Source organism: Mustelus asterias, chromosome 3 (genome assembly GCF_964213995.1).
Source record: "Mustelus asterias chromosome 3, sMusAst1.hap1.1, whole genome shotgun sequence".
In the NCBI taxonomy this organism is placed as follows: Eukaryota; Metazoa; Chordata; class Chondrichthyes; order Carcharhiniformes; family Triakidae; genus Mustelus; species Mustelus asterias.
Genome location: NC_135803.1, coordinates 22,499,569 through 22,512,028, shown reverse-complemented (window position 1 = coordinate 22,512,028; position 12,460 = coordinate 22,499,569). Strand labels below are relative to the sequence as shown.

The following is a 12,460-nucleotide window of genomic DNA, read 5'->3' as shown; positions in this document are numbered from 1 at the left end:
ATGGCTGAGTCTTTAAATAAGTTTTTTGTGTCGGTCTTCACGGTGGAGGACACAAATAGTATGCCAAATATTAACGATAGAGGGTTGGCAGCAGGAGAAATACTTAATACGATTAATGTTACCAGAGAGGCAGTGCTGGGTAGACTAATGGGACTGAAGGTGGACAAGTCCCCGGGTCCGGATGGAATGCATCCCAGGGTATTGAAAGAAATGTCAGAGGTAATAGTGGATGCGTTAGTGATTATTTATCAAAACTCGTTGCATTCTGGGGTAGTGCCGGTTGATTGGAAAACGGCTAATGTTACGCCGCTGTTTAAAAAAGGAAGGAGACAAAAGGCGGGTAACTATAGGCCGGTCAGCTTAACGTCTGTAGTAGGGAAAATGCTGGAATCCATTATCAAAGAGGAGATAGCAGGGCATCTGGATAGAAATGGTTCGATCAATCAGACGCAGCATGGATTCATGAGGGGAAAGTCGTGCTTGACGAACATGTTGGATTTTTATGAAGATGTGACTAGGGCGGTTGATGGAGGAGAACCGGTGGATGCGGTGTTTTTGGATTTCCAAAAGGCGTTTGATAAGGTGCCCCATAAAAGGCTGCTGAAGAAGATTAGGGCACACGGAGTTGGGGGTAGTGTGTTAAAGTGGATTGGGGACTGGCTATCCGACAGGAAGCAAAGAGTCGGAATAAATGGGTGTTTTTCCGGTTGGAGGAAGGTAACTAGTGGCGTGCCGCAGGGATCGGTACTCGGGCCGCAACTGTTTACCATTTATATAGATGATCTGGAGGAGGGGACGGAGTGTAGGGTAACGAAGTTTGCAGACGACACAAAGATAAGTGGAAAAGTGAATCGTGTGGAGGACGGAGAAGATCTGCAGAGAGATTTGGACAGGCTGAGTGAGTGGGCGAGGATATGGCAAATGGAGTATAACGTTGAGAAATGCGAGGTTATACACTTTGGAGGAAATAATAACAAATGGGATTACTATCTCAATGGAAACAAATTAAAACATGCTACCGTGCAAAGGGACCTGGGGGTCCTTGTGCATGAGACGCAAAAGCCCAGTCTGCAGGTACAACAGGTGATCAAGAAGGCAAATGGGATGTTGGTCTATATTGCGAGGGGGATAGAATATAAAAGCAGGGATGTCTTGATGCACCTGTACAGGGCATTGGTGAGGCCGCAGCTGGAATACTGTGTGCAGTATTGGTCCCCTTATATGAGGAAGGATATATTGGCATTGGAGGGAGTGCAGAGAAGGTTCACCAGGTTGATACCGGAGATGAGGGGTTTGGATTATGAGGAGAGGCTGAGGAGATTGGGTTTGAACTCGTTGGAGTTTAGAAGGATGAGGGGGGATCTTATGGAGACTTATAAGATAATGCGGGGGCTGGATAGGGTGGAGGCGGAGAGATTCTTTCCACTTAGTAAGGAAGTTAAAACTAGAGGACACAGCCTCAAAATAAAGGGGGGTCGGTTTAAGACAGAGTTGAGGAGGAACTTCTTCTCCCAGAGGGTGGTGAATCTCTGGAATTCTCTGCCCACTGAGGTGGTGGAGGCTACCTCGCTGAATATGTTTAAAGCGCGGATGGATGGATTCCTGATCGGTAAGGGAATTAAGGGTTATGGGGATCAGGCGGGTAAGTGGTACTGATCCACGTCAGATCAGCCATGATCTTATTGAATGGCGGGGCAGGCTCGAGGGGCTAGATGGCCTACTCCTGCTCCTATTTCTTATGTTCTTATGTTCTTATATTGAAGCAGTGCTGTCTTCCTCAATTAAATTTTATTTTAGCAAAGCAAAAAAAAAATTCATTACAGACGCAGGCATTATTCTTGAAAGAGCAATGCCACTTAGAAGTTAAAACCAATAGTGGTTCAAGCAGACAATTCATCCAAAACTTCAGTTTAAGATATGAATGCTTTTTTCTTGACGCCTTTCAAGATTCACTGTCTTGCTCTCCTATTCTTAACCCATCCAGGACTTAATCCAGCAGTGACTGAAAATACTAATTTAGACAGGTTGCAGACATCAAATGTGGTCTGTGAGCTTGCATATGAGGCAAAGATGTTATTTAGAGTTTCAGACCATGAAATAATCTGACAGTCACGGGACTAGAGGAAAATTAACTATTTTTTAAGCATTGAATACAAAAATCAAGATCTCCCAACAACGTGAACATTTTTACCTCAGAAATAAAACAGGTGGATAAGATTAAATCCAGCTATACAAAAGGCAAAATACTGTGGTTGCTGGAAATTGGGAACAAAAGGCTGAAAAGGTTCAGGTCAGGCAACATCTGTGCAGAGAGAAATTGTATTAACGTTTTGGTAGCCCTTTATCAGACCAGTTCTGAGCAAAGGTCACCAAATGGGAATGTTGATTCTGTTTTTTGGCCTATATTTCAAGTGTTTTCTGCTTAAATTTAAGAAAAACAGTTTCTGCTTCATTATACGTATTTCCACAAGCTACTTTAGAATGGAGTTGTCACGTACATTTTTTTTGTTGAAGCATCTTTCTTCAAGTTTCTCAACTGCAACAATGTTCTTAATCAGGATACTGTATAGGGACTCTTTACCTGTGCAAACAGATTGAATACATAATTAGTGTTCACCTCTATCATTTTGGAGAGTAGTATAATCAAAATTAATAAAATAACAATTCAATGAGAGTCTGGCCACAGTATTTGCTAATGGGAACGACCAAAGAAATGTTTTGCACAATACTGGAACGCTTCTATTTAAAGATAATGTACCTTTGGGCTGATATCAAGTAAAAGATTCAGAATTTGCACATTCCCCTCCTTGGCCCTGATATGTTTTAAAACATATGGTTTAGGCTAAAAACAATCATATTTTTCCTGTCTTTAAAGCAAGCTCAATACTTAAGCTGGGGGACACAATTCCAAAAGACAAGTGGATGCAGAGGAACTAGGTTACATCGACAGCCAACAGCTAACTGGGGAAAATGCCAACTTTAACATCTGTCATTTGCTAATTGGATGAGGTTTTCCTCTCCTTTGGTGATTAGTTGCATGTTTTGAAGTGATGAAAGGGCTCCAGTTCATTTATCATTCTGTGTATTCCGGAAACACTTTTGCACCTGATCCTGCAGCCAGGCAACGGACTGGCACAAAAATTCCATTGCAAGGCACCAGGTATCCCTCCTTCATTCACAAACACCACAAAATCAAGCTTGTCAATGAACGTTTGAGTCTAATCTTTTAGGAACAAAAATACTTGATTACAAAAATATTACATTTGAGGCAACATACAGATTGAATTCAAACTTTCAAAATCAGAGGCAATGGTGTACATGTTATGAACCTGGACTAGCAAACCAGAGTTCTGAACTAAAAAGCCAGTGAACATATGCTCAAATTACACCATGGGACTTTTCAAATTTTAATTCAGTTTAAAGAGAATCTGGAAATAAAAATCTGCTATCAGTCAAAGCAAATTGCCTACAAAGCAAGTAAATATTGGGAAGACTGAAGTCATCGCTTCCAGTTCTCAGGTAGGAGTGAGCTTGCAAATAATCAACATTGACTCCAGTCCCCATGAAGTCTCGGTTTCAGATCAAATTTGGCCACAGAAACCTTTTTTTCTGATTACCACCTACTGCCTTCCCTCAGCCAAATAAATCAAAACTCCTGCTAGCACCATGCTCTGTGATAGGTTAACAGTTGTAACAGCTCAAAATTAGGCACCATGTGGAACTCTAAACAATTGGCAGTAGGAGAATTATAACACCATCATAATCAGTAAGCTTTTGGCCAAACAAAACCCTCACTCCCTTAATAAACCTGACTCACTGAGGGGTGCAGAGAACCATTCCAAGAGTACAAGCAGGTGTAGCTGAAAACAAGGTGCCACCTGGTGAAGCTACAACACAGGGCTACCTTTATAATAGACAGCAAATGCAGTACACTATAGGAAAACTAAGCAATCTCACAAATAACGCCACCAAATGTCTATTCAATGTTGAGGATTACTGCTGTTGACATTGCATGTTGAAACAACATGATTCCAATTCTTTTCCACTGGAGACGATTCTGAAACTTATTTTGCCCTCAAGTCTAGCCAACTTCCTCTCATTAATCCTTCAAGAATTTACCAATAGCTAAGTGCATGATTCCAAATGCTGCACAGCCACATACTGCCATTTTCTTCCATTTCACTCAAGATTAAAGATGCCTTGTATAGGTCGAGCAAAAAGTTGGGCTGCAGCACCAAAAATGGAGTCCCAGTAGTTTATGGTTTGAATTCCAAATTGCGGATTGTAGTGTAAACTTGTCCATCTGTGGTTTGGATTCCGAAGGACAAAGCAGAACAGATGAAACTGGCCAGAAATTAATTTAACAAGAATCTTCAATGAAAGGTCTTCATTAAACTGGTTGTTAATCTTGGGGATTTTAATCAAAACAACGTGCACTCTGTCTCTATATTTTATAAGAATGACTGTAGAATTATAGAATAGCTATGGTATCGGAGGCACTTGGGAGTTGCCGTGCCCACGTCTGCTCTCTAAGAGCTACTCAGCTGGTCCTACTGCTTTGCCTTTTACTCGTGGTCCTGCAAACCTTTTCTTTTGGGATTATTCAATTCCCTTTTGAAAGCCACAATTGAATCGGCCAACAGCATACACGCAGCTTATGGATTCCAGCTCCTAACCACTCCCTGTGTAAAAACGCATTTCCTCATGCCAACTTTGGTTCTTTTGCTCATCACCTTAAATCAGTGTCCTCTGGTTCTCAGCTCTTCAGCTAATGAGAAAAGTTTCTCTCCATCTACTCTGTCCAGACCCCTGATAATTTTCAACACCCCTATCACATCTCTTTACAACCTTCTCTTCTCAAAGGAGAACATTTGCCACTTTGCAAAGCTGTCCACATAACTGAAATCTCTGACCCTCGGAACCATTCTCATAAACCCCTCTATCCCTCTCAAACGCACTCTCCCTGAAGTGTGGTGTCCAGAATCGGACAATAATCAGTATTCAATATTGTCCAATTCTGGACACTGTCCCTTTTATTCCATGAGCTTCCACTTTGTTTACACACCTGTTACATGGTAATTTACCCAAATACCTTTTGGAAGTCCATATAAAACCACATCAAGTGCGTTACCCTCATCAACTCTGTTACATCATCAAAAAACTTATTCGGGGTGGCACAGTGGTTAGCACTGCTGCCTCACAGCGCCAGGCACCCGAGTTTATTCTGGCCTCAGGTGACTGTGTGGAGTTTGCACACTGTTTCCACGTGGGTTTCCTCCAGGTGCTCCAGTTTCCTTCAACAATCCAAAAATGTGTAGGTTAGGTGGATTGGCAATGTTAAATTGCCCCTTAGTCTCCCAGAATATGTAGGTTAAGGGGATTAGTGGGGTGAATACATGGGGTAACAGAGATAGGGACTAGGTAAGATGTTCTGTCGGTGCAGACTCAATGGGCCAAATGGCCTCCTTCTGCACTGTAGGGATTCTATGAATTTGTTAAACACTTTTCCCTCTTGACAAATCCACAGTGGCTTTTCTTAATTAGTCCACATTTATCCAAGTGACTGCTAATTTGTTCCCACAGAACCATGGAATTGTCACAACACAGGGGGCCATTCAGCTCATCACGTCTATGCTAGCTCTCCAAATAAGCAATGCACCATGTGTCATTTTCCCACTTTCTTCCTGCAATCCTGAACATTCCTCCTTAGTACACCCAACCTATTTAATACTTCCTCTTTATCTTCAATTAATAATGCGTTTCCCTGGATTGCTCTTCGTTCTGTTCTATTGCTAGAAATAGAAAATCTAATCTAAACCACTGTACCCCAAATGTTCCCGACACTTGATCCACTTGTCCCAGATCATTCCATAAGACCATAAGGCACAGGAGCGCAAGTAAGGCCATTCGGCCCATCGAGTCCACTCCACCATTCAATCATGGTTGATTTCAACTCCATTTACCCGCTCTCTCCCCATAGCCCTTAATTCCTCGAGAAATCAAGAATTTATCAATTTCTGTCTTGAAGACGCTCAACGTCTCGGCCTCCACAGTCCTCTGTGCCCCAGAGCCATGTCCAAAAATGCTTCCTTCCTAATTTGACTGGAAACATACTGATGCAGAAAATTCTCCCAAATACACTTGAGGAACTCTTCCCCCACCCTGCTCTACACTATCTTTCAGTTTGCATTAGGATAATTGAAGTCCCCCATGATACTTATTAGCTTTACCTTTCAAATTTGCTACTATGCATCTTTCTCATTTTATAGTGGCCTACAAAATGCATATAGTAGTGGAATGTTTCTTAACTGTAACTAAATAGATTCTGTTCTCAACTCCCTCTGGACCATCCTCTGCAATATTAATATTCCACTTAACCAATATTGCCACCACTCTTCCGTTCTTTCCACCCCAATCTTTTCCTTTCTTTCCATCCCAATGTTTCCTGAACACCTTGTATCCAGGAATATTTAGTACCCAGTCCTGTCGTGTTTTGAGCTCAGTCTCTCTTATTGGATGGCATCATATTCCCATGTGGCCACTTGCATTTACAGCTCACCAATTTTATTTACCACACTCCATGTATTCAGATACATGCACAAGGAAAGTGGATGCGAGGAATGTTGGACCAGCCATGATCCCATTTGAATGGCAGAGCAGGCTCGAGGTGCTGAATGGCATATTCCTGTTCCTATTTCTTAGTTATGGCCTTGTATCCAATTTAGATCTTAATGCAGTTTGAACCTTCCCCAGTAGCACTAGCAAATCACTCCACACGCACATTGGTCTTGGTTGTGTTCAGGTGTAACTCTTCTGTCCTGTACAGGTCTCATCTTCCTCAGAAATGCTCCCAATATCCCAGGAATCTCAAGCCCTCACTTCTCTAGCATCTCTTTAGACACGTATTCATCTTCTCTCTCTATTTCTATAAATCAATAGCACATGGCAGAGTGTAAAATCTGGAGATTACAACCACTGTGGTCCTGCTTGCTAGTTTCTTTACTCGTTCCATAAATTCTGCCTGCAGGACCTCATCCCTCCTCTTATTTATGTTGTTGGTATTGATATGGACTGTGACTATTGGCTGTTCACCCTCCCCTCTCACAGTACTCTGCAGCTGCTTAGTGACAACATTTGCCAAAAATGTCAAACATGCGGTTGATGATTTGATCTGGCAGAAAACCAGCCATTATAAAATTTCCATTCAGAACTCTTTACCAAATAAAATATTTTCAGGGAGAAAATCTTCTGGCAATTGCAAAAAAGCCATTGTAACTATAGCACCTATTCAATTTATTGACATTTATGCTTCTGCAGAATCTACATGTAAATAGGCAGAATTACCTCGAGTGATACTTTTCATGCATTTAAATGGTAAATACTGACCAACAGAATGGAAGGCTTGCCCCAAAAGTGAAAAGGGGAAAAAAAGGAGAACAAATGAAATGAAGTCAGAATGTTTCAGAACAGGATGGTAAGAATAAGGCACTCAGTGTTTCAAATTCCCCTAAGGTAAAGTAAAATCTATTTATTAGTCACAAGGCTTACATTAACACTGCAATCATAGAATCATCATAGAAATCCTACAGTGCAGAAGGAGGCCATTCGGCCCATCGAGTCTGCACCGACCACAATCCCACCCAGGCCCTACCCGCTAATCCTTTTTTTTTAACCCGCTAATCCCTCTATCCTACGCATCTCAGGACACTAAGGGGCAATTTTTAACTTGGCCAATCAACCTAACCCGCACATCTTTGGACTGTGGGAGGAAACCGGAGCACCCGGAGGAAACCCACGCAGACACGAGGAGAATGCGCAAACTCCACACAGACAGTGACCCGAGCCGGGAATCGAACCCGGGACCCTGGAGCTGTGAAGCAGCAGTGCTAACCACTGTGCTACCGTGCCCCCCTAGTCGCCACATTCTGGTGTCTGTTCGGGTCACTGTTAGATTTTTCTAACACAGATTTATCTTCTTCCCCTGTACTGTAAACTGAAATGGCACTTCTACTTTCTCATTAAACAGACTGATTTAACATGGCTATAAAATGATTTGACAAAGCATTCTCCTGCTTCAAAGAACCATATGTGAGCATCCATATCCTTTTGTTGCATGTGATCACAATTTGGAATTGTGTTACATTTTGGCCAGCAGACAAATATGGAGCTAATTTAACACATATTGAAATAAAATTGTGGATCAACTCCCGAGACTAACCCTGAGAATTTACTTGACATTAAAGTAAACTACACTCTTGATGCATCACTTCAAAATCAAGAAACAATTCCGAGTTGTTCAGCAGTAATACCGAATCATATTGGTGCTATTCTGATCTAGGTGGGGATTTATTTTTAAATTAAAATTTCTCCATGTTGAAATTATTCAATACTGAGCTTTATTACAATTGTTACTGTATCGGTCACCAAGATCAGCTACTTATACTCCCTTGTCCTTTAATAGCTCCCAGACTTGTTAAAAAATTCTTAGCCATGTTTCCATAATTCCTGACTCTACTTTTACAATATCCCATTAGTAACCTCCTCATCTCTCGTATGCCTTATATTCCAGCTCCATGCCCTTTGGTTCCTTGACATTAGCCATCTGTGCTTCCTCACTTTCTGCCCCATCAGTGATGCTTCAACTATCAAGCATGCTTTAAGCCATCTCCGCTACTCTTCCACTCGTACACTGTGCTCATTTCTGATCTGTAAAATATTTTGCGACACTTATAGGTTGTAAGTGCTAGATTTATGCAAGTATTCAGCCATTCATTTTGATAATAGTTCCTCTGTACCTCAACTTCATCCCATATCTCTCACCCAACAAAAATCTAAATCTCAGTCGCAAAAATTTCCATTGACCCCAGCATCCAGAGCCTTTTGAGCTCCATATTTCCATCAGCCTTTTTTGAAGGAGCACTCTGAACCACCTAGTTCTAATTTAAAAATTATGCCCTCTTATCCATCCATTAATCCCCCACAAGAGGAAAATTTGTACATAATCTAATGGATTTATCATTTTAAACACTTCAGTTGGATCACTCAATCTATTCATGTCAAGAATACAAACCAGATTCACGTAATCTATCCTGATAATTTAACACTTGAAGATATGGCATAATTTTGATAAATCTATGATGGGTTCCTTCCAACAAAACATGGAAACATTTTGGGCCTTCAAGTCTGCTGCACCATTCATTTTGATCATGGCTAATCATCGAATTCAATACCCTGAACTCTCCAAACGTTTAACATATTTACCTCAGATTCACTGATCACAATTCTCCAGATGGGTTTTATCAACATTCTGTACAATTGAAGCATAAGTTGCTCCCCTTTGAATTCCTGTCCCCTTGAGGCAAGGCCAACATTGCATTAGCCCGATTGCTTTTTCTACCTCTACATGATCGGAGTACATAACACCTAAATCCCTTTGCTGCTCTACAGTTTTTAGTTTCTAACCGTGAAGAAAATATATCAAAATGTCTTTCTCAGATTCAAAAAGTGGATGATCTTACACTTCCCCACATTAAACTCCATCTGACAAAGCTTTGTCTATGACTAAGTCTATGAATAAAATTCCTTGCTCCAATCCAAAAAACATAGTCTGCTTCCTAACTTAATGTCACCTGCAAACTTCAAAAGTCTCAGCGGATGAATTTTGCGCTGGACAGGAGGAACACCAGTGCAAGAAAATAGAACATGCCACCACGAGAGTCAGAATCAGTATCAAGCACCAGCAATATATAAATATATATGTCCACACAACAGGCACTGAGAGCACTACTCCATTGTACAAAGAAACCGCAGGGAATGTTTGGACAATGTGTTAAATGACAAATATAGTTCTTTTTCATTCGACATATTAAACCATTGCATTGATTTTTGATCATATAAGCACTGCTTCAATCACTCACAACAACTTGCAACATCATTAATATTAAAGTGAAAAAATGGCTAATAGGTTTGAGCGCAAAAAAAAGGAGCAGGCACTTAGATCTGGTGGGAGGGTCATGAAAATACTTAAAACTTAGTCCAAGAAATGTTTTTTGAAAGGACTTTTTTTTTTAAATGGAAGGGTGGCTGTGGGTGGGGAGTAGAAATAATTCCAAAGAATTGGCTACCGCAACAAAGACAAAACGCAACATCTGTTAATAGAAATAACAATTCACCCGGTTTCAAATCTGTTCCTTAAAAGTGTGCAGTTGAAATCATTTCCATTGCACAAGGAATTGTTAAAGTTACTGGACTAAGTGTATATTTCAGGGATGGCTAAAGACAAAGGTATGAATTTTTTTGCGACAAGAAATCAGAATGTTAGCATGCTGTACAATCTGCAGTGAAGTGCAAAAGCTTCTCGGCCACTTGGAACAGGTGTAACTCTTAAACTTCAAGTGGATAGAAACATTAGGTTTCCCTTGACCTTTTTCTACTGTCAACGTCATGGACCAATGGATTTGAATCAAATCACCAAAATGTCAGCTTTTCAGCATTCAATGCAATTAGCATGGACTTTCTCCTTCACCACATGCACTAACAACAGAAGATTATCTTGCTGGATTATGTACCTGCGCAGCAAAGCAAAGGACTACAGTAGCGCGGCGCAAATTATTCTCCAACATGACCTCATTTTAGAAAGTATTTAGGGATAGGTAACAAACGCTGGCCATGCCAGCACTGCCCACATCCTATGAATGGAGATACAAGAAATGAAAAATTAATATGACCCCAGATGTCAGTGAAATCAAAGAGTAATAAAACAGCATAGTAACATGCAGCAATTATTAAAGCTCCTGTGTAACGTATAATATAAAATGATAATCTGTGTTCTGAACAGACTTTGTAAAAATATTTTACGCACTCATGTAGTTTGCAGCCAAGCTCTCCATATTCCCTGGGGACAGAAAACAGAGTGAAGCCCCTTTACTCAATTCAACAAACCCCTCCTTCTCCACCTCGTCTCACTCACTCAGCAGCCCCTCTCCCCAACTTGCTCAGCAGACCCTATTCCCAGCCCCCTCCTGCCAAATTCCATGCCGACTCAGGTATCATTGTCCCACCCCACCCCTCCCCCAGGCTTGATGAACCCCACGGAGACTCAGACACTGCTGCTCCCACACTACCTCACAACTGCAGCCACAGTTGCTAGTGATGGAGACATGTTTAACAGGCATACCTGACTGTTTGTGATAAGAGAGATCTCTGTTGGTCAGACGGAGCCATCGCTTCTTAAAATTATGCACTTTACGGATTGGATTTCTTCCCTGAGCTCTTTTAGTAACTTCGCTGCAAAGGAGAAACAATATATATTTTTACTTTTACGGTTTCAAGGAGTTAATTACCTACTGTTCAAGGATTTTCTAAAAACACTACTTCATTAATTTAGTATTACAACAAGCCAATCCCAGGTAAACTATGAGTTCAGCTATGACAAAGGCAGCTACTCAACAAGGTCACAATTTGCCCAAGTGTTTGGTGTGATGGAGTTGAGAGTTTACCTCCTTCTTCTGAACAATCTCTGGTCTTTGGTTTTGATGCTATGGTGCACATTGTTTTGTCAAAATAGTTGTTCTCACAGGCACTCATAACTGTTGGATATTCTCATCAGCTCCACATTATGAAATATCTTATGTAAAGCGTCATTTAACATCACGATTGCTCTTCTGTTTTTACTCTTACCCTTCTTTGAGAATAATTAGTTCATCCACACCAGTGGGCTCCTTACTTTGTGCAGAAGATATTTCATCTATAAACTAAAAGCAAAAATAGGAATTAAGTTTTCAAACTATGGATAGAGTTAGAGAAATCAGAAACTCACTGCATAGTTCGAGGATACAAAGGGTAGGATAGCATCGCGGTTATGTTACTAATTTGTGAGGCCTGCATTAACAATCCATTGGGTGACATGTGGCAGTTGGGGAATTAAAATTCACTTAATAAATAAATAAATAAATCTGGGGGGGGGGACGGGGGGAAGCTAAATATTAGAAATAGCGAATGTGAAATGATCAGATTGTGATCAAAAACCCACCTAGTCCACTGTTACTCTTCAGGGAAGGAAATCTTCTGTCCTTACCTGGTCTGACCTATATGTTACTCCAAACCCATCAAATGTGGACAACTCTTAACTTCCCCCTGAAATGCTTAGTAAGCCACTCAGCTGAATTCTTGAAAACAGCCCACCAATAAATTGATCTTGCGAATGAGATTCACATCCCATGAATTGATAAAATGAATTGTGCAAGATGAGGGGAGCATTTACATTCAATTAAATTGTACTCCGTGAACTGTTAATCATTACTATTCAACCAGTCCACTGTATCTAGAAAGCATCACGTGAGAAACAAAGATCACAGCTTATCTACATCCAGTATACGTGAAAACGTGAAGACATGAAAGACATGCTAGTTAGGTGTATTGACCCGAAACAGGCGCCGGAGTGTGGCGACTTGGGGAATTT

The 12,460-nt window shown here is 40.9% G+C and overlaps 1 protein-coding gene across 3 annotated transcripts in view; it reads right to left on the bottom strand.

Annotated features, from left to right (window-relative positions):
- Positions 1-12,460, bottom strand: part of rasa2 (RAS p21 protein activator 2) — a 130,447-nt gene that overhangs the window by 7,765 nt on the left and 110,222 nt on the right. For all 3 annotated transcript variants that reach the window (XM_078205923.1, XM_078205934.1, XM_078205928.1), the window contains 3 exons: positions 11,680-11,753; positions 11,177-11,286; positions 2,499-2,581 (listed from right to left, as the gene is read on the bottom strand). In XM_078205923.1, coding sequence (XP_078062049.1) covers positions 2,499-2,581; positions 11,177-11,286; positions 11,680-11,753 — 267 coding nt within the window. The remainder of the gene's footprint in view (positions 1-2,498; positions 2,582-11,176; positions 11,287-11,679; positions 11,754-12,460) is intronic.